The sequence below is a fragment of the Ranitomeya variabilis genome, chromosome 3 (genome assembly GCF_051348905.1).
Source record: "Ranitomeya variabilis isolate aRanVar5 chromosome 3, aRanVar5.hap1, whole genome shotgun sequence".
NCBI lineage: Eukaryota > Metazoa > Chordata > Amphibia > Anura > Dendrobatidae > Ranitomeya > Ranitomeya variabilis.
In genome coordinates this window covers 748,592,734-748,613,656 of record NC_135234.1, presented here as the reverse complement: position 1 = coordinate 748,613,656, position 20,923 = coordinate 748,592,734, and the positions used below count along the sequence as shown (strand labels likewise).

Genomic DNA, 20,923 nt, shown 5'->3' with positions numbered 1-20,923 from the left:
TTACATCCTCATGGATGAAAATGCTCCAGCGTATCGAGGTTGCATCATTAGGAAACGGCTGCTGGAGACTGAATTTCCTCAAATAGAACAGCCTGCACTTTCTACGGACCTGAATCTCATAGAAACCCTATGGGATCTGCTGAGTCGCCATGTAGGGACTTGTAACTCTGTACCCCAGAACCTCAATGACCTGAGGGCCGCCCTTCAAGAAGAGTGGGATGCCATGCCTCAGCAGACAACAACTTCACTTGTTAACAGACTGAGACGTCATTGTCAATATGTAATTGACGTTCAAGGGCACATGACGAGTTATTGAGATAGTTATATTTGTTTCTTGGGGTATACCCACCACTGTTATTGGCTTTTGTTTCAATAAATTGTCTGAGATGAGGAAATCACCATCGCTGCTTCTACATAAATGGCATATTTTCATGATAAAATATCACTGAAGCATGAACTTTTTAACATTTTCCATTAATTTAACCCGAAAGCCAAATATCCCTAACTTTTTGCGAGTAACGTATACATAAGTGTTATTGCCACAATCAAACTAACATTAAGAATTAGGGTCCCGGGTAATTTCTTTCTACACCATGAACTAAAAACAATGCCTAAAATGTTGAATTGTTTCTTTTTTTAATTTTTTTTACCATTTCATTATATTTGGAATTTTCTCCCCATTTTTAGCAAATTATTTGGTAAAATTATTTAGCAAAAAAAATAATCCCCCATATAGTTATATGGATGTAAACATGTATGGAGATGGACATATTGCTCACGTTCCCCCTTGAAGAATAAGTGTAATGTTGTATTGTGTCATGTACATTGTGATATGCGTTAATATTGAGTATTGTGTGTTGCCCAATCATACTGAGAGTTAGAGTTAACGATTCGGACTAGCGCAGAGTGCGAAGTGCTAAGCTGAAGGGACAGATACAGTTTCCTATCAGAATGTCAGATAGGGCCCAGTGTGCTCTGAAAGTAGACCTAAGGTCCAGACAGTAGCAGTGTTGCATGATTTGGGTGTCCCCTTTCTGAGAGGAGACCACGATAGAGGATGGCGAGGTCCTAATGGAAGGAGAGAAGTGAATGAAAAATCAAGTGATCGACTGGAGACAGGTCGAGGGGAAAGATGCCTAGCAGTATGGCCCAAGGTTTATAATTCGAAGAGGTCCTGGGCCAAGATGGGACAGATTACGTGATACAAAGAGAATGCACCGGGCAGGAGGTTTTTTTTTACGTAATAAAAACAAGTGCAATATTTCTAAAAGAGTAGTTTTCTAAAAATGGCAAAAAGTAGAGTCCTAAAATATGATCTGATCATTAAAGTCTTAAATGACTAATAAGTTAAAGGTCAAAAGTAATTCACACAGAATCAAATTCTGACCCATAAAATAAAAAGTTAATCAATGTTAATTTTCAATTAATAAACAATGAAGAGGTTTTATGTAGGATGCATCATCAATATTATATTGTTGGTGGTCCCACTTATGGCACCACCATCGATCGGCTGCCTGTGGGGTCAAGGGTGCTCCACTGAGCATTGTGTCCCTTGGTTTAGCATATCAGCACCATACATTTTATAGTGGCTGTTCCTGGTACTGCAGCTCAATCAGATACTGTATACAGTAAACTGCAGTACCAGACACAGCCACTAGAAAATGTATAGAGCCGCGCCAGGTAAACGGAGAGTGGAACATTTCAGAGCGGTTTCGATCTGATATTGATGATCTAAGCCATCAATATCACAGTCCAGGGAAGCAATTTAACCTTGCAGTTATGGATTTATTATAATCTGGAGATGTTACTTTTCCCCTTTTAATGTAAAAAGTTGTAGCGGCGGTTCAGAGAGAGAACGACTTTATTACCCCCGTCTGATATACAGCTAATGCTCAGAGCAAAAATACTCGTCTGCATTCTGTGCTGTAATTTTACGTAAAGACTTACTTTGCAAGTATAAATCTGATTTTATTTTACCCTCCAGAATACACTTAGTTTATAAGTATGGAGAGGAGCATAAATCCGACATATGGTTCTCATCGTTATAAAGCAAGATGGGTTTGGGCTTAGATAACAGAATGTTCTGTGATAAACAGTTTTAGGTTCAGTAGAAAGTGGAAGCAATAATAACCCCATTATATCTTGGCAGCCATTCTGTCAATGACTTTTGGGGGTCTTTGCCACTTAAATAATGGCACCCCCCGAAAGAGAATATCTCGGTATTTTATTTCAGTCTCGCTCTTTGGAAGTCTGAAGAAGACTAAAAACGTGTGTCCCAAACACTCTTGCCGTACACATCACTCAGATGTGACTCCATTTCCCACCCTCTTCGAGGTTGTGGGTACGTTTAGAGCAGCGAGGAAAAACCCTCAAAATTACATTTTAGTTTTAATATATGAAAAAAGTACAGCGCATACAAAAATGACAAAAGATGAAATAATAAAAAGACATACTTAAAATCAAAAATAGTATAAAACAAAAGGGGATAAATTAAGAAAGCTCTTACAATTAGATCGGAAAACAATTCTCTACAGAATTGTTGGCGGATCTACAATGCGCGTTGTCCTCCGGGATCTGACAATAGGTGTCTTGCGAAGAGCCGTCATATAGGATTCTATTGCCATGTGAGGTCTCTGATATGGGCTAGAGGCAACCCATCGACCACAAATTCTAATTGTAAATTCATTTTTCTACACACAGCAGGTTTCTAGTGGATACCTGTCACCAGGAATAATGCTGTTAAACTGTAGGTATGCAGCATAACGATGCTGCCCGGCGCCTACACGCAGCCGAATGCAGCGGGGAGAAAATTAACTTTATCCTCATCAACAGCATTCGGTATTCAGTCATGGAGGCGGGGGCGCTCTTGGATCGGCAAGCTATTAAGAGAGTGTGACAGGCTGCACACAGGGCACGGACTGTCAATCATGTTCAGGGGGCGTGGCTACAGCTCCTGAACCCGCACTAGTCTCAGTGAGAAAACCCTTCACTGATAAGTTCCTTTTAAAGTAGGTATTTCACAATGATCACACACTGATAATCTGCCATTTTTTGTGTCTTTTTTTTTTTTACAGATCCAGCCATACCCAACCCGAGAGATGCTGCAGCACAAAATACAGGACTATATGAAATGGCAGTCGTATAAGTCCCATCTTGTCAGAAAGTGGCAATGATGTCACTAAGGATGAATGACAAGAATGATGACAGCTGAATTATTTATTTTATGCCAGGCACATTAATACTTCTTTTAGATGGGGTCACAAAATGGGCTCCCTCTATTTAGAAACATGGCCCCTTGTATATGAATTAATTCTGGTGAATCCACTCGACCTATTACATTTGCAGAAATTATGCCTAGCTAAGTGGGATAAGGGAGCTTTTTGCCACTTTTCGTATATATATATATATATATATATATATATATATATATATATATATATATATGTTTATATATGTATCAATAAATGTAGTGGACAACCCCATTAATGTGCATGTGGTCCAAGGACCTTTGTGATATATTATTACATTCTACATGTTTTTATTTTCCATTCCTTATTATGAAACATAATAAAATATTCTGGGTCTTAGTAAAAGCTTTTTTTCATGTATTCTTGCCTTTTCACATCTTTCTCATAGGGATACTTCACAAGTCAGTTTTTTTATGTATATAAAAATCAGCCCGAGTTTCATCAGTGCTTTGGATTGGGGTCATCAGAGTTTGGTCAGTTTTTCTGGGAAGAAAGTAAAACTGATGGAAATTTCTCAAGCTGATCAAACAGTCCATAAAAAACTTTTTCACGGGCCCTTAGATTTTGTCGTGGGCCCTTAGACTTGCATTGGCGAGTTCAATTCAAGACGTGGATAATTAATAACAATTTTTGTTTCTATAGTGCCAACATATTCTGTGGAATCTTACATTTCAGAGGGGACTTGCACAGACAGCATCAGACATTGCAGAGTAGTTCAACAAATACCAAAACGAGTGAGGTTCCTGCTCACAAGCTTACAAACTATTAGGAAATAGGGGAACGTGACAGGTAAATGGTAAAAAATGCTTGTATTGTAAGGTCCAACCGTCAATATAATAAATAGGGTATTCACATAGCACTGCATGAACCGGTCACCAGCAAGGGTGTATACAAGTACCGACACAGAGGGCTATTATGTGCATGAAGGGTGTGTGATCAGATGCCACGAGGCACCAGATGTGGAGGAAAAATTTTGGAAGGGCAAAATAGGAATAGTTAGACTAGTGTGTAAGGTTAAAGACCAGTCTAAAGAAATGCACTTTTAGGATTCGCTTATAACTGTGCATACTGGAAATTAATCGAATTGTCAGGAGTAGCGCATTCCAGAGAATTGGTGCAGCACGTGAGAAGTCTTGGAGACAGGAATGGAAGGTTCAGATAATTGAGAATGTTAGTTGTAGATCATTAGCGGAACAGAGAGCATGATAAAGATGAGGGGGCAGGTGTAGGGTGGTACAGAACTGTTGAGAGCTTTGTAGGTGAGAGAGATAAGTTTATATTAGACTCTGCATCAATTGAATGCTTTGTGCAGACCACTCGATCCAAGTAAAAAATAGAACGTGTGAACAGTTCCATAGACTATAATAGGTACAGTTGTGCTCAAAAGCTTATATACCCCAGCAGAATTTTAGCTTTATTGGCCTTTTCTCAGAGAATATGAATGATAACACCAAAACTTTTTCTCCACTCATGGTTAGTGGTTGGGTGAAGCTGTTTATTGTCAAACTACTGTTTTTTCTCTTTTTAACTCATAATGACAACCCAAAACATCCAAATAACCCTGATCAAAAGTTTACATACCCCATTTCTTAATACCGTGTATTGCCCCCTCCAACATCAATGACAGCTTGAAGTCTTTTGTGGTAGTTGTGGATGAGGTTCTTTATTTTTTCAGATGGTAAAGCTGTCCACTCTTCTTGGCAAAAAGCCTCCAGTTCCTGTAAATTCCTGGGCTGTCTAGCATGAACTGCGCGCTTGAGATCTCCCAGAGTGGCTCAATGATATTGAGGTCAGGAGACTGAGATGGCCACTCCAGAACCTTCATTTTGTTCTGTGGCCAATGACAGGTCAACTTGGCCTTGTGTTTTGGATCTTTGTCATCTTGGAATATCCAAATACGTCCCATTCTCAGCTTCCAGGCTGATGAGTGCAAATTTGCCTCGGTATTTGCTGATAATGTGCTGTTTTCATTTTTCCTTCAACTATGACCAAGTTTCCGGTGCCTATGTAGCTCACACATCCCAAAAACATCAGCAAGCCACCTCCGTGCTTTACAGAAGGAATGGTGTTCCTTTCATCATAGACCTTGTTGACCTCTCTAAAAATATAACGTTTATGGTTGTCGCCAAAAAGTTCAATTTTGGTCTCATCACTTCAAATTACCTTGATCCAGAAGTTTTTTAGGCTTGTCTCTGTGCTCTTTTGCGTATTGTAGGTGAGATACTTTCTGGCATTTGTGCAGTAATGGCTTTCTTCTGGCAACTCGACCATGCAGCCCATTTTTCTTCAAGTGCCTCCTTATTGTGCATCTTGAAACAGCCACACCGCTAGTTTTTAGAGAGTCCTGTATTTCAGCTGATGTTATTTGTGGGTTTTGGTTTGCATCTCAAACAATTTATCTGGCAGTTGAGGACGAAATTTTTGTTGGTCTACTTGACCATGGTTTTGTTTTTACAGAGCCCCTGATTTTCCATTTGTTAATCACAGTTTGAACGCTGCTGACTGGCATTATCAATTCCTTGGATATCTTTTTGTATCCCTTTCCCGTTTTCACAGTTCAAGTACCTTTTCCCCTATATCCGTTGACAATTCTTTTACTTTCCCCATGATTCACAATCCAGCAACGTCAGTGACTGGATGAAAGATGCAAGAGTCTGTCTGGATCCCAGAAACTCACTCAGCTTTATGCACACACGCTGATTACAAGCAAACAGGTCACAGGTGAGGATGTTACCTTTAGTAGCCATTCAAACTTATTTGTGTCAACTTCTGTGCATGTTATCAGGCCAAAATCACCAGGGTATGTGAACTTTTGATCAGGGTCATTTGGATGTTTTGGGTTGTCATTATGATTTAAAAAGAGAAAACACAGTAGTTTGACAATAAATGGCTTCACTCAACCACTAACCATGAGTGGAGAAAAAGCTTTGGTGTTATCATTCATATTTTCTGAAAAAAGCCCAAGAAAGCAAAAATTCTGCGGGATATGTAAACTTTTGAGCACAACTTTACGTTTGTTGTCTGTAAAAACAGGGATAGCACATGTATGAGAAAAAGTGACGTCTGAATAAGCCCTTATGCTAAGTTCACACAATCATATGAAAAAAATCGACCGATATACACCTAGAAATAATGGACAATTTTCATTACAAAACTTTTCATTGGAAAGAGTCACTTGCGCTCCAGACCGATGCAAATCTGGAAAAGTGTAGTAACATCATCCATACCACCTTACATAAGAGCCGCACCAAAGAGAAGCAGCTTCAGCCATCACATTACGGGTTAGGGAATTAAATATTTGATCAAATATAACAGGGTAAATTTGAAGCTGATAATTTTATACGGCCCCCAAATGATGGTAGAATTATCCAAATGGTCCCAGGCAGCAAACGTTTCCCCACTCCTTATTTAGAACTAAGGGACTTAGCCATATAAAAGCCATACATGTATTGTGAATGTTTGCAAATGTGTTTTACAGAAAAACTTTTTTATTGCGTATGTAAATGAGGGAACTTTGGTGCGAGGGCTTAGAGTTTGTTCCCACACCCTCAATTACAATACCCCAACCCTGATCTATTCTTTCTAACAATTTCTGGAGAAATAACAGAGGAACAAGACATTATAGACTTCAGACAAACTGATTTTTTTATGGGGACTAAAATCGACATGTAACTGGTCCTTTTACCCCCCTTTCTGCCGTGTGATGTACATGTGCTGCGGCTCAGGACGGAGTATTATATCTAAACTTTATTGCTGGTAAAATGTTCCAAAATGTAACAATAGTATCTTTCATGGTAAATAGAGAGCAACAAGACAATAAAAATGCTAGAATTGCCATTTTTGATTCACTTTACCTCCAAAAAAAAGTGCTCAAAAATTTGTATGTATCCCAAAATGGTCCTGATAATGACAACTATTCTCCCTCACACAGTCAAGCCCTCAAATGGATATGGGTCTCAGAATATGGCAACACAAATCAGTTTTTTTCTTTAAATAGTTAATAGTGTATTTTTTTAAAGCAATAAAACAACTCTTTTCATTTGGTATAGCCGAAATTGTACCGTCCCGCAGAATTTTTTTTTAATTTTTACTGCAAAGACCTTCGATAAAAACTAAGCCCAACAATAGTACGAAATGCAAATATAGCAAAATTATTTTTTGCTCATCCTTGCACCCCACAAAGAATTTCTATTCAATTTTAAGACAATGTGATTGTACAGCAAGGATCACCAAGCTTCGACTTGCCTACTTTAGACGCATCGTACAAAGGGAGCGATCACTGGAGAAGGACATCATGGTTGGAAGAATAGAAGGAACATGGCGAAGAGGAAGATCAGCAACCAATGGCTTGATTCTATCAAGAGAATGGCAGAGAAGACCCTGCTGGACCTACCTAGGCTTGCTCAAGATCGATCTTCCTACAGATCGTTCATCCATCAAGTCGCCATTGCTCGAGATCGAGCCGTATGCCTTTGAATAAATAAGATGATCGTAAAGTAAACTACAATTCATCCCACGTAAAACAAGGTCGTGTATGGTTTTGTTAAAAAAAATGGAAAAAAAAAATCAAATCCATTTTGGATCTTGGATCTTGGAAGACGGGAGAGAAAAACTAAAAATGTTGTAAGTGATTACACCAGAAGAATTATGTTTAACTGTGCCACATTGAGAAGTGACCTTTAGTATAGTAAGTACCGAAGTCATTGGCACCGGTGAAAATCTTTATGGGTTCCATAGGATACATCAAGCAGAACCTTTTTGTATCCATTTGAATCCGATCTCCATTATTGTCTCGTTAATGCTCCTTATTATTTCCCCAGTTGTGCAACATTGTGGAAAATCTAATTTTACACAAAATAAATTCAGTTTACTAATGGAGCGTAATTCTGATTATGGCAGCCAGCGCCGGCCGTCGTTCCCTTGTACTTGTTAGTTCAAATCTATATCACAGTTGGCTGTGCAGATATCCTCCTGAGAAATTTATTGACACGGAGACATAAAAGGAGAGCAGGCTGAGTCTGTCACTCATAATTTACCTCCATCTGGCCATGCTTTTCCTCGGTATCGCATATCCTTTAAAGCTTTGGAGGTCAGTTTACCTGGTCCTCAGAAGGATTAATCATAGATTCCGAGACATCCGCAAAACATCTGCAAGCAATCCAGGTACTTCTAATCAGAAATCTAATATGACGAGTGGGGGCTTGTGTGTGCAGGTAGCCGATAGGGCACAGAAAATGGTTTAATCTTCTGATTAGGTGTGATACAGAGATGTCTCCTTATGATAACACACAGATGTTGGCGGCAACGAGATTTGCTAAGAAGTTAATTTTTTTTTCCAGATGGTAGACGTTAAAGAAACCTATCTACTTTAGAGTTTTTTTTTAACTTAAGTGCTAGCAATCATTTTTTTGCAAATGGGTTTCATTAAAAATTTTGCACCGTTAGTCTATAGCTGCTGATTTGCACTGTGTATTGCCGGCTGCAAAATGACTTGACTGAGGATCCATCAGTGTGAATTTCAGACGGGAGAGGTTGTAACTCTTCATAAATTATGACTAAGGATGAGTGGACCTGTAGATGTTTGGGATCATCAGGTTCGACCAAACTTTTGTCCAAAGTTCGATTCAGGTACGAGAACTCTAACCAGACTTGACCCCGAACATCATAGAAGTCAATTGGAACCCAAATACTCTCTATCTATCTATCCAAACTTCTAACACTAAAGCAGACATCCGGGAGAAGTTTATGTTTGGAGTTCAGCACCGGACACCTATGAACACCAAACTTTACACTTTGGGTATGTTCATTAATTATGATGACAGAACACATTAAGGTTGGCTGTGCAGGAAAACAAAGAACCTGTAAAAGCCAAGGGGTGCAACATTTGTAATGAAACCCAATTTTAACCCAAAGTATATGCATTCAGGTAAAGAAAAAAATTGTCCTCAAGGTGGGCAATCTCTTTAAAGGAGCAGTTAGACTGTGTGGTGCCAAAAGGGAGTATTTGAATCTTAGCATTGTTAATGCGCCATGCAGTGCGTAAAGAAAAGTGCCAGTAAGGTGCTTAAGTAGCATGCTTACAAATTTGAGGAGGTTCCCGAAAAAATAGGTGGCCTTCTAGATTCGCAGACGAGTTGGCCAATCTCCCAGGTTCCACCACAATGTTCAATAAATCAGCTATTATGAAATCTATCTTTTGGTTCTTGAAGTGACAGGGACTGAGTCTTTGAAGGGGTGAGCAAGGGGTAGGGTATTGATGGACAATGGCCAAAGGGTATATTTAGGGTAGAACATTTGTTGAGGCTTCTCTGGCTGGCTTGGATTTACTCAACGCAAATCACAAAAAATTTCCGATTCACGTGTATCTGAATTTTTTTGTAAAATTTGTAGCAAATTTAATTTGACATCATTTCATTTTCTTTTTTGTACCACACAGATGTAATCAAGTTTACCTTGTAAACTATCTCACCACCTTGATAACTTGTGCCAGAAGGTTATCTCGCTTAGGATCATGCATGTGACTTTGCTGTGTACATGAGCTCCAATTTTATAACTATGACAGTCTCTAAACCCATCCCTGCTAGGACTATATGATGACATAAAAGCATTGGGCCTCATTTATTATTGCAAAATGTAAAACTTGTACCCAGTATCCCGGGCTCCGCTTCCTTCGCCTGGGTTGTGCTCCACGTCGGGTTTTGCAAGTTGCCCTGAGTGGATCAATGACATCATTTCCCTAGACCTATTTAAGGCACATTGGCATACAATTAGCAGTCTCTTGGGATTGAGACTCTAGTCCTATGTTTGGTGTGCTCTACCTTCTGTGATTTTTGTGTTTTTGCTTGCATTCATTCCTGCTTTGTTGCACTACATCCGTTCACAGCTCCCTAGACTCCTGAGTGTGCCAAGTCCTCTCTGCCCACAGGCCTTCCTGCTTGCTTCATCGATGCCTGGGATCCTTGTACCCACTAAGACCTGAGACTTAGAGAATCCACCTTACCAGGAGAGCCTCACATACATAATAAATACAAATCCATGGAACATTTAAGCTGAAGTCCCCTTTTACTTGGCTTAGACATATAGGTTTATTTCAGCACTACTATCTCTTATTATTACAACACATTGCAATTAGGATTTTACTACGAGAGCGCTATTAATTTTGATGTTTATGAAACCACATGACAAATGCTCTGTACAGTCCTAATTGTTTAAAGGGTTCTTCCTTCCATTTGTGGTCGGAGCTGATAGTCATGCAAATACATCCAATTAATTCAGCTAGAATAGTCAGGAACATAAGACAAATTTGTTGAGAAATACTTCTTTAGCATCATCGCTTCAATATGATGTTACTGCTAATATTGTTATATCAAGCTTGAAATGCGTGTTCTCAGGGATAGGTGATCAATAATGTTCAATAATACATCTAATAAATGTTTTATTTTCTATATAAATTATGCATTGACTTATTTTGTTATTTGTTAACATTGATCACCCAACACAAGTTATTTATTTAGTGGGAAGTTGATTAATAATATATATCCTTTTCAGGCTTATCATTTCACAAAATACTGTTTCGCCAGATTCTTTCTTATCTGTACGCTACTTCATATTTTCTTGCTTAAAGGGGACCTGTTTGTATGATATTACAAATCAAACTAGTGGTATAATTGTATAGGTCCTAGGAAAACAATAAAAATGATACCAGTCTTGTCATAATCCGATGTTCCAGTGCTGAGAAATCAAGCTTCAAAGTTCCATATAACAGCCTGGTATGACAATGGGGGCGTGTCTCTGTACTTGTAGAGTGTTGAAGTGCTCCACATTCCATCCAGGCTAATTTGCATATATTTTCAAAGCTTGATTTCTCAGTGCTGGAACATCAGATTACTATAAAATAGGTATAATTTTTATTGCTATGCTATGATCTTTACAACCATAGCATTAATTTGATTAATACATTTATCCTGATAAAGACCCTTTCACTGTTTTGGGGTTAAGTATTAGAAATAATTTCTCAGCAAAGAAGACAAATAGCCTCATCCAAATCATATTTTCCTGTCTACCTGATGGCCTTTAGTATATACAGTATTTGGCAGGACAGTGACAGCAGACAAATACCAATTTTGCTGCTATCCAGTACTAATATCATTTCTATATAATGAAAGCCAGGATGCCATTATCGACAGCCTTATCAGAAGGTCCACGTTATTGACTTCCTCACTTTCAGGACTTTTACTACTAATACAAATACTTTAATCCTTCCCCCTAGTCTATATTGCTTGCCTTACCCATTATTTGACTTTTCATAATCTTATCTCTTTTACCACTTTGCCTTTATGAGGGCTATACCTTAGACAGACATGTGAGTAACTTATGGGGGTAAAATGGTGGACAAGGCATTTGATGTATTCCTTCTAGCCAGTAGTGTAAGGGTACTGTCACACTAAACGATTTACCAACGATCACGACCAGCGATACGAGCTGGCCGTGATCGTTGGTAAGTGATTGTGTGGTCACTGGGGAGCTGTCACACAGTCAGCTCTCCAGCGACCAACGATGCCAAAGTCCCCGGGTAACCAGGGTAAACATCGGGTTACTAAGCGCCGGGCCGCGCTTAGTAACCCGATGTTTACCGTGGTTACCAGCGTAAAAGTAAAAAAAAACAAACAGTACATACTTACATTCCGGTGTCTGTCCCCCGGCGTTCTGCTTCTCTCCACTGTGTCTGTGCCAGCCGGAAAGCACAGCGGTGACGTCACCGCTGTGCTCGCTTACCGGCCGGCCGGCGCTCACAGTGACTAGAAGCAGAACGCCGGGGGACAGACACCGGAATGTAAGTATGTACTGTTTGTTTTTTTTTACTTTTACGCTGGTAACCACGGTAAACATCGGGTTACTAAGCGCGGCCCTGCGCTTAGTAACCCGATGTTTACCCTGGTTACAAGCGAACGCATCGCTGGATCGCTGTCACACACAACGATCCAGCGATGACAGCGGGAGATCCAGCGACGAAAGAAAGTTCCAAACGACCTGCTACGACGTACGATTCTCAGCAGGATCCCTGATCGCTGCTGCGTGTCAGACACAGCGATATCGTATGGATATCGCTGGAACGTCACGGATCGTACCGTCGTAGCGATCAAAGTGCCAATGTGTGACTAACTTAGGCCGGTTTCACCTTTGCGGTTGTGTCCGCAGCGTTTCTTCCGCAAATATCCACATATGTTGTGTATTCCTATATTTAACATTAGGGACGCATGCGTCCGTGATCGTTCACATTTTTCCGCGTTTGAAGACGCATGTGTCGTTTCGTCGTCTGCGGCTTGTCGCGGAAATGCAACATGTAGTAATTTTTAGAGGCGTCAATTTGCCACCTGGAAACGTATGCGGTCGATTGCGCAAGGAATGCGCCAAAAAACCGCATTGCTGTCTATATGAACGCATGCGTTCACAAGCACATGCATTTGCTTGCGTTCATGAACGCATGCGTTCCACAAGAGAAAAACATGTCTAGACACTGATAAGCCACCCCCCCACATACAAGGTGATAAAGGGAGGGAGTGGACATTTGCAGGTCACTACTCAGCAGACACTGAAGCATACGAGACGCAGGCTCCATCCTTGGAGGAAAACAAGACACTGAATAATGTGAGTATATCCTAGCCAATGCCTTTATTTTCTATTTTCTGTCTCTACATGTCCTAATTTCTGCCATTTCTTTCTTTCTGCATGCATCAGAATGTCTTCTTCTTCTGATGAGGAGCAACGTCCTGGGCCTTCTGAAGTAGAACATGTCAGTGAGGTGAGTACTTGCCTCCTGAGATTGGTAAGTATTCACTGTCATATCTACACATATGACAATTTTTGTTTTTCATTTTTTTAGAGCTCTTCTACTGCGGCAGAGACTGGGTAGGAGCAGCGGAGTCACGGTCTGGTGGCAAGGCGGCAGCATGTACGTATACAAGGCTGACTGTTTACTGTATCCTCACTTTAGTATTCTTGAATCTTCGTTTCTTTACATTCCTTTTTCATTACATTTTTCTTCTGGAATGCTTTTGTATCTTGACTTTCCTATTCATGCCATTTCTCAGCCTCTGTTTTCTTTCTTTTCCTTATGTTAATTGACCCAACATTAATGTCTTTATTTAATTTTTAGGTTCCAGAATGGGATGAAGACCTCATAGAAAATGACCTCCTCATCTCCCTGGTCCATGAGCGAGTCCCGTTGTGGGACACCCGGGATCCACTGCACTCAAACAACGTGACGATCCGGCGCCTATGGAATGAGGTGGCCAAAGCGATGTGGGATGGCTGGGACAATGCCCCGAATCGGGTCCGAAATGCATTTGGTAAGTATTGCACTGCAGTGTGAAGCAGCAGAGACCTTGGCCGTGCTCACACAACTGTGTGTGATGAAAGAAACTCTCAGGAGTTTCTCTCATCACACACAGTTGTGTGAGCACGGCCAAAAGTCCATTTTCTGACCATTTATTTTATTTTTTTTAACAGTGGCCAAAGTCAAAGCACATTGGCGTTCGATGAAGGACCGCTTCAACAAGGACCTGCGTCAAGAGAGCCGTGTTCCCAGTGGTTCAGGAGCAAGGATCAGAAAATACAAATACCATCGCGTTCTGGCATTTTTAAGACTGGTCCTTGCCCAGAGAACGTAAGTATTTTTCCCTTGCATTAGGTTGTATTGTATTGCCATAATCTGTATATTTCTATTCCACAGGATTTTGCATCTGGTTAATTTTTGGTATTAATTTTCTTTTTCCTTTTTTCACAGCACATGGAGCACTACTGTTGGCCCAGGTTCTGGAGCGGTCCTTCATCAGACAGCCACGGACCCGTCCCAGCCATCCAGCAGCGCAGCAGCAAGTGGGCCTGCCACACTAACTGGAGACCAGGAAGCTGGTCCATCAGGTGTTCCCCTTTCCCAGTCCTCTGCCACTGCCCCTTTTTTTGGGGGCTCCTCCCGGGAGCGGCAGAGGGCATCGGACAGGTCCCTCATGCCCGAGTTTTTGCACTTGAGCTCGGTTTTTCACGAAGGACTTAAGGCTTTGGGTGACCGAATGGATATTTCACTTAGCCACATGAATGCACGTATCCAGGAGGTCACCAAAAGCCTTGACCAAGAAAAAGCCGACCTCCAGAGGCCAGCACATCATTTTTTTAACCAAATTGAGCAGGGCATGTCGGAACACCTTACTCCTGATCTCCAGCTGAGTGTCATGCAGGCCTGCAATGCTGCTTACGTGCAGGCTATGCAGCAGAGTCGGTATTTTCAGCAGACAGTGGCGGCATATCCACCTGTGCCTTCACTGTCACGATTAACCTCAATGCTGACCTCTGCTGCATACCACTGCACGGCCACCTCTATTCCTAGCACTGCCGGACACCAGTACAGCACCACCACCATGACGAGTGCTGTTGGACAGCCCACCGCCACCACCATGACGACCGCTGCTGCTCCTGCTTGGACCTCCACTGACACGACGATGCAGCAGGACCCAGGCATGGCCTTCCATACCGCCACCACGATGATGCAGCAGGACCCTGGCATGGCCTTCCGTACCGCCACCACCACGATGCAGCAGGACCCTGGCATGGCCTTCCACTCTACGAGCACTATGGACTCTGGCATGGCTGCACGCTCTACGAGCACTATGGACTCTGGCATGGCTGCACGCTCTACGAGCACTATGGACTCTGGCATGGCTGCACGCTCTACGAGCACTATGGACTCTGGCATGGCTGCACGCTCTACGAGCACTATGGACTCTGGCATGGCTGCACGCTCTACAAGCACTATGGACTCTGGCATGGCTGCATGCTCTATGAGCACTATGGACTCTGGCATGGCTGCATGCTCTACGAGCACTATGGACTCTGGAATGGCTGCACGCTCTACGAGCACTATGGACTCTGGCATGGCTGCACGCTCTACGAGCTCTATGGACTCTGGCACAGTGCAGCTGGACCCAAACAGGTCACCCACCACGACCATGCCATGACAAATGAGTCCTCCGAGGCTTCCCAGAACCCGTCAATCCCAGAAATTTAAAAAAAAAACACAGCAGACTCTTAGTATTCCTCCCCCTTCACCTCCCAGTGTGTCTGTAATGTCAGGTTTGTCTCACCCTTCAAGTGCGTCTCAAGCCTCTCATGTGTCAAGCCCTATCCCCGAACTACCAGACCCCACAAGTTTCATGGCCCCTTCTCCTGCCACCCCTGCGTCGTCCACTGTTAGCCAGGCCTCACTGCTTCACACCCCCCATTTACATCACTCTACCCAAGCAGGCGCAGTTAAATAAAAAGTTTGTTTAAAAAAATAAAAATAAATAATATTATTTTTTGCCCCCAATTAGGTGTGGTTTATTGTGTATTTCGCCGCCGTCAACACACACCGTGCGCCGAACACTTAATTTTTTGGCCACATCATAGCTCCAGTAGTTAGCAAATAAAAGACTGCAGCTTTGTGTGTCTTTAATATAGAGATATGAGGTGGGCCAAAAAATTAATTCATGTATTATCTCCATAATCTCTTCCTTCTGCTTAGTCTGTGACTAGTGTTGAAGTCTGAAGAGAAAATGGCGGAAATACAATGCAGAACTATACTCAACAGGTCAGGTGTCAAAAAACTCATTAGTTAGGACACCTGACCTGGTGAGTAGAGAACTGCCTTGTATAACCTCCATTTTCTGTGTACATAATCTATTCCACACAAATTGAAGGGACGATGGTGGTCACACACTGCATATCTATGCTCACCTGCACAGGTGTCAGAAATAGTGAATTCATGAGGCTGTTATATGTGCATCATGAATTCATTATTTCTGACACCTGACTTGATGAGTATAGATCTCTTTAGTGTGACAGTGATTGTCTCTTCAGTCTGTGTCCAATGGATACAGCTGAACAGAATCAGGACGCAATGACGTCAACAAGCTTACCACTAAAGCAACATGGCTGCCATAACACTAGCAGTATGTGGCCAGTGTTTTATATCAGTATTTGTAAGCCAAAACAAGGAGTGGAACAATTAGAGGTAAATTATGATATTAACATAATAACTAGCACCTCTGCCTTTATCACCCACTCCTGGTTTTGGATTACACATACTGATATTAAATACAGACCAAATACTGCCAGTTTTAGGACAGCCTTGGTTTGTAGAGGAAAAACATAGGAGACACGGTCAACACAACCAAAAATAAAGTTTATTAATGAGTAGTGTTGAGCGATACCGTCCGATACTTGAAAGTATCGGTATCGGAAAGTATCGGCCGATACCGGCAAAGTATCGGATCTAATCCGATACCGATACCCGATACCAATACAAGTCAATGGGACTCAAGTATCGGACGGTATCCCTCATGGTTCCCAGGGTCTGAAGGAGAGGAAACTCTCCTTCAGGCCCTGGGATCCATATTAATGTGTAAAATAAAGAATTAAAATAAAAAATATTGACATACTCACCTCTCCGACGCAGCCTGCACTGTTGTGAATTGGGTTTCTGGGCTCCCCCGGTGGTCACTGGTGGTATTGAACTTGTGTGCTTCATCTCCTCTGTTCACCTGTTTCCATCAGGATGTGGGAGTTTTCTATTTAGCCTTGCTCCTCAGTCATTTCTATGCCGGCCAACAATGTTACCAGAAGCCTTTCTGTTGCATGTTCCTGCTCCTAGACTACTATCAGCTAAGTTGGACTTGTAGTCCTAAGTTTGTTTTGCATTTTTGTTCCAGTTCTCTGTGTTTGAATATTTCTGAGGCTGGAAGCTCTTGTGAGCTGAAATTGCCACTCTAGTGTCATGAGTTGATATTAGAGTCTTAAAGTAATTTCAGGATGGTGTTTTGAAAAGGGTTTTCAGCTGACTGTGAAGTTCCCTTTTCTGTCTTCCTACTATCTAGTAAGCGGACCTCAATTTGCTAAACCTATCTTCATACTTCGTATGTCAATTTCCTCTAAAATCACCGACAATATATGTGGGGGCTACTGTCTGCCTTTTGGGGAAAATTTCTCTAGAGGTAAGCCAGGTCTGTATTTTCCTCTGCTAGGGTCAGGCAGTCCTCCGGCTGGCGCTGGGCGTCTAGGGATAAAACGTAGGCACGCTACCCGGCCACTGTTAGTTGTGCGGTAGGTTTAGCTCACAGTCAGCTCGAGTTCCCATCTTCCAAGAGCTAGTCCTTTTGTATGCTTTACTACGGTCTCTTGCCATTGAGAACCATGACAGTTTGGCCGGCAAAGGGTTAAAATAATTGGCAGAAGAAAGGAGAGAAAAGAAGTCTGCAGAGAATTTTTTTTTTTTTTTTTTTTTCCTGAGTTTGCTCATTAGTTGATTTCTTGCATCTCTGCTTACTGCAGCCTTCGTCTCTCTCTCCTTCTAATCCTTGAATGGTTCTGATTTCACCTGATAAAAATGGATCAGCAGAGTTTAGCTACAGGTTTGAATAATCTCGCTATGAAGGTTCAAAGTTTACAGGATTTTGTAATTCATGCTCCTATATCTGAACCTAGAATTCCTTTACCTGAATTTTTCTCCGGGGATAGATCTCGCTTCCAGAATTTCAAACATAATTGTAAATTATTTTTGTCTCTGAGATCTCGCTCCGCTGGAGATCCTGCACAGCAGGTCAGGATTGTAATTTCCTTGCTCCGGGGCGACCCTCAGGATTGGGCATTTGCTTTGGCACCAGGGGATCCTGCGTTGCTCAATGTGGATGCGTTTTTCCTGGCATTGGGGTTGCTTTATGAGGAACCTCATTTAGAGATTCAGGCTGAAAAAGCCTTGATGGCCCTGTCTCAGGGGCAAGATGAGGCTGAAATATACTGCCAAAAATTTCGTAAGTGGTCTGTGCTTACTCAGTGGAATGAGTGCGCCCTGGTGGCGAATTTCAGAGAGGGTCTCTCTGATGCCATTAAAGATGTTATGGTGGGGTTCCCTGTGCCTACAGGTCTGAATGAGTCCATGACAATGGCCATTCAGATTGATCGGCGTTTGCGGGAGCGCAAACCTGTGCACCATTTGGCGGTGTCTACTGAGAAGGCGCCAGAGATTATGCAATGTGATAGAATTCTGTCCAGAAGCGAACGACAGAATTTTAGGCGAAAAAATGGGTTATGCTTCTATTGTGGTGATTCAACTCATGATTATATCAGCATGCTCTAAACGTACTAAGAAGGTTGATAAGTCTGTTTCAATTGGCACTTTACAGTCTAAGTTTATTCTGTCTGTGACCCTGATTTGCTCTTTATCGTCTATTACCGCGGACGCCTATGTCGACTCTGGCGCCGCTTTGAGTCTTATGGACTGGTCCTTTGCCAAACGCTGTGGGTTTAATTTAGAGTCTCTGGAAGTTCCTATACCTCTGAAGGGTATTGACTCCACGCCATTGGCTAGTAATAAACCACAATACTGGACACAAGTAACTATGCGTATTAATCCGGATCACCAGGAGATTATTCGCTTTCTTGTGTTGTATAATCTACATGATGTGTTGGTGCTTGGATTGCCATGGCTGCAATCTCATAACCCAGTCCTCGACTGGAAAGCAATGTCTGTGTTAAGCTGGGGATGTCAGGGGACTCATGGGGACGTACCTTTGGTTTCCATTTCGTCATCTATTCCCTCTGAGATTCCAGAATTTTTATCTGATTATCGTGACGTTTTTGAGGAGCCTAAACTTGGTTCACTACCTCCGCACAGAGATTGCGATTGTACTATAGATCTGATTCGGGGCAGTAAGTTTCCAAAGGGTCGTTTATTTAATCTATCTGTGCCTGAACATGCTGCTATGCGGGAATATATTAAGGAGTCCTTGGAAAAGGGACATATTCGTCCTTCGTCATCTCCCTTAGGAGCCGGTTTTTTCTTTGTATCTAAAAAAGATGGCTCTTTGAGGCCGTGTATTGATTATCGGCTTTTGAATAAAATCACGGTTAAATATCAGTATCCTTTGCCACTGCTTACTGATTTGTTTGCTCGAATAAAGGGGGCCAAGTGGTTCTCTAAGATTGATCTTCGTGGGGCGTATAATTTAGTGCGAATTAAGCAGGGGGATGAGTGGAAAACCGCATTTAATACGCCTGAGGGCCATTTTGAGTATTTAGTAATGCCTTTTGGTCTTTCAAATGCCCCTTCAGTCTTTCAGTCTTTTATGCATGACATTTTCCGTGAATATTTGGATAAATTTATGATTGTGTATCTGGATGATATTTTGATTTTTTCGGATGACTGGGACTCTCATGTCCAACAGGTCAGGAGGGTTTTTCAGGTTTTGCGCTCTAATTCCTTGTGTGTAAAGGGTTCTAAGTGTGTTTTTGGGGTTCAAAAGATTTCGTTTTTGGGGTACATTTTTTCCCCCTCTTCCATTGAGATGGACCCTGTCAAGGTTCAGGCTATTTGTGATTGGACGCAACCCTCTTCTCTTAAGAGCCTTCAGAAGTTTTTGGGCTTTGCTAATTTTTATCGTCGATTTATAACTGGTTTTTCTGATGTTGCTAAGCCGTTGACTGATTTGACTAAGAAGGGTGCTGATGTTGCTGATTGGTCCCCTGCTGCTGTGGAGGCCTTTCGGGAGCTTAAGCGCCGCTTTTCTTCCGCCCCTGTATTGCGTCAGCCTGATGTTACTCTTCCTTTTCAGGTTGAGGTCGACGCTTCAGAAATCGGAGCTGGGGCGGTTTTGTCGCAGAAAAGTTCCGACTGCTCCGTGATGAGACCTTGCGCGTTCTTTTCTCGTAAATTTTCGCCCGCTGAGCGAAATTATGATATTGGTAATCGGGAGCTCTTGGCTATGAAGTGGGCTTTTGAGGAGTGGCGTCATTGGCTTGAGGGGGCTAGACATCAGGTGGTGGTATTGACCGACCACAAGAATTTGATTTATCTTGAGTCTGCCAGGCGCCTGAATCCTAGACAGGCGCGCTGGTCGTTGTTTTTCTCTCGGTTTAATTTTGTGGTTTCTTACCTACCGGGTTCTAAGAATGTGAAGGCGGATGCCCTTTCTAGGAGTTTTTAGCCTGATTCCCCTGGTAATTCTGAACCTACAGGTATCCTTAAGGATGGGGTGATATTATCTGCTGTTTCCCCAGACTTGCGACGGGTCTTGCAGGAGTTTCAGGCGGATAGACCTGATCGTTGCCCGCCTGGTAGACTGTTTGTTCCGGATGATTGGACCAGTAGAGTCATCTCGGAGGTCCATTCTTCTGCGTTAGCTGGTCATCCTGGAATCTTTGGTACCAGGGATTTGGTGGCTAGGTCCTTCTGGTGGCCTTCCCTGTCGCGAGATGTGCGAGGTTTTGTGCAGTCTTGTGATGTTTGTGCTCGGGCCAAGCCTTGTTGTTCTCGGGCTAGTGGATTGTTGTTATCTTTGCCTATTCCGAAGAGGCCTTGGACTCACATCTCCATGGATTTTATTTCTGATCTCCCTGTTTCTCAGAAGATGTCTGTCATCTGGGTGGTGTGTGACCGTTTCTCTAAGATGGTCCATTTGGTCCCCGTGCCTAAATTGCCTTCCTCATCCGAGCTGGTTCCTCTGTTTTTTCAAAATGTGGTTCGCTTGCATGGTATTCCGGAGAATATCGTTTCTGACAGGGGAACTCAATTCGTGTCTAGATTTTGGCGAGCATTCTGTGCTAGGATGGGCATTGATTTGTCTTTTTCGTCTGCTTTCCATCCT

At 42.2% G+C, this 20,923-nt stretch overlaps 1 protein-coding gene across 1 annotated transcript in view; it reads left to right on the top strand.

Annotated features, from left to right (window-relative positions):
- The window catches only part of LOC143817283 (cyclic nucleotide-binding domain-containing protein 2-like), a 297,967-nt gene extending 294,645 nt beyond the window's left edge, over nt 1-3,322 (top strand). Inside the window, exon 15 of the mRNA XM_077298552.1 lies at nt 3,075-3,322. Within this exon, the coding sequence (XP_077154667.1) occupies nt 3,075-3,173 (99 nt within the window). The 3' untranslated portion in view covers nt 3,174-3,322. The remainder of the gene's footprint in view (nt 1-3,074) is intronic.
- Nucleotides 3,323-20,923: the final 17,601 nt, after the last annotated feature.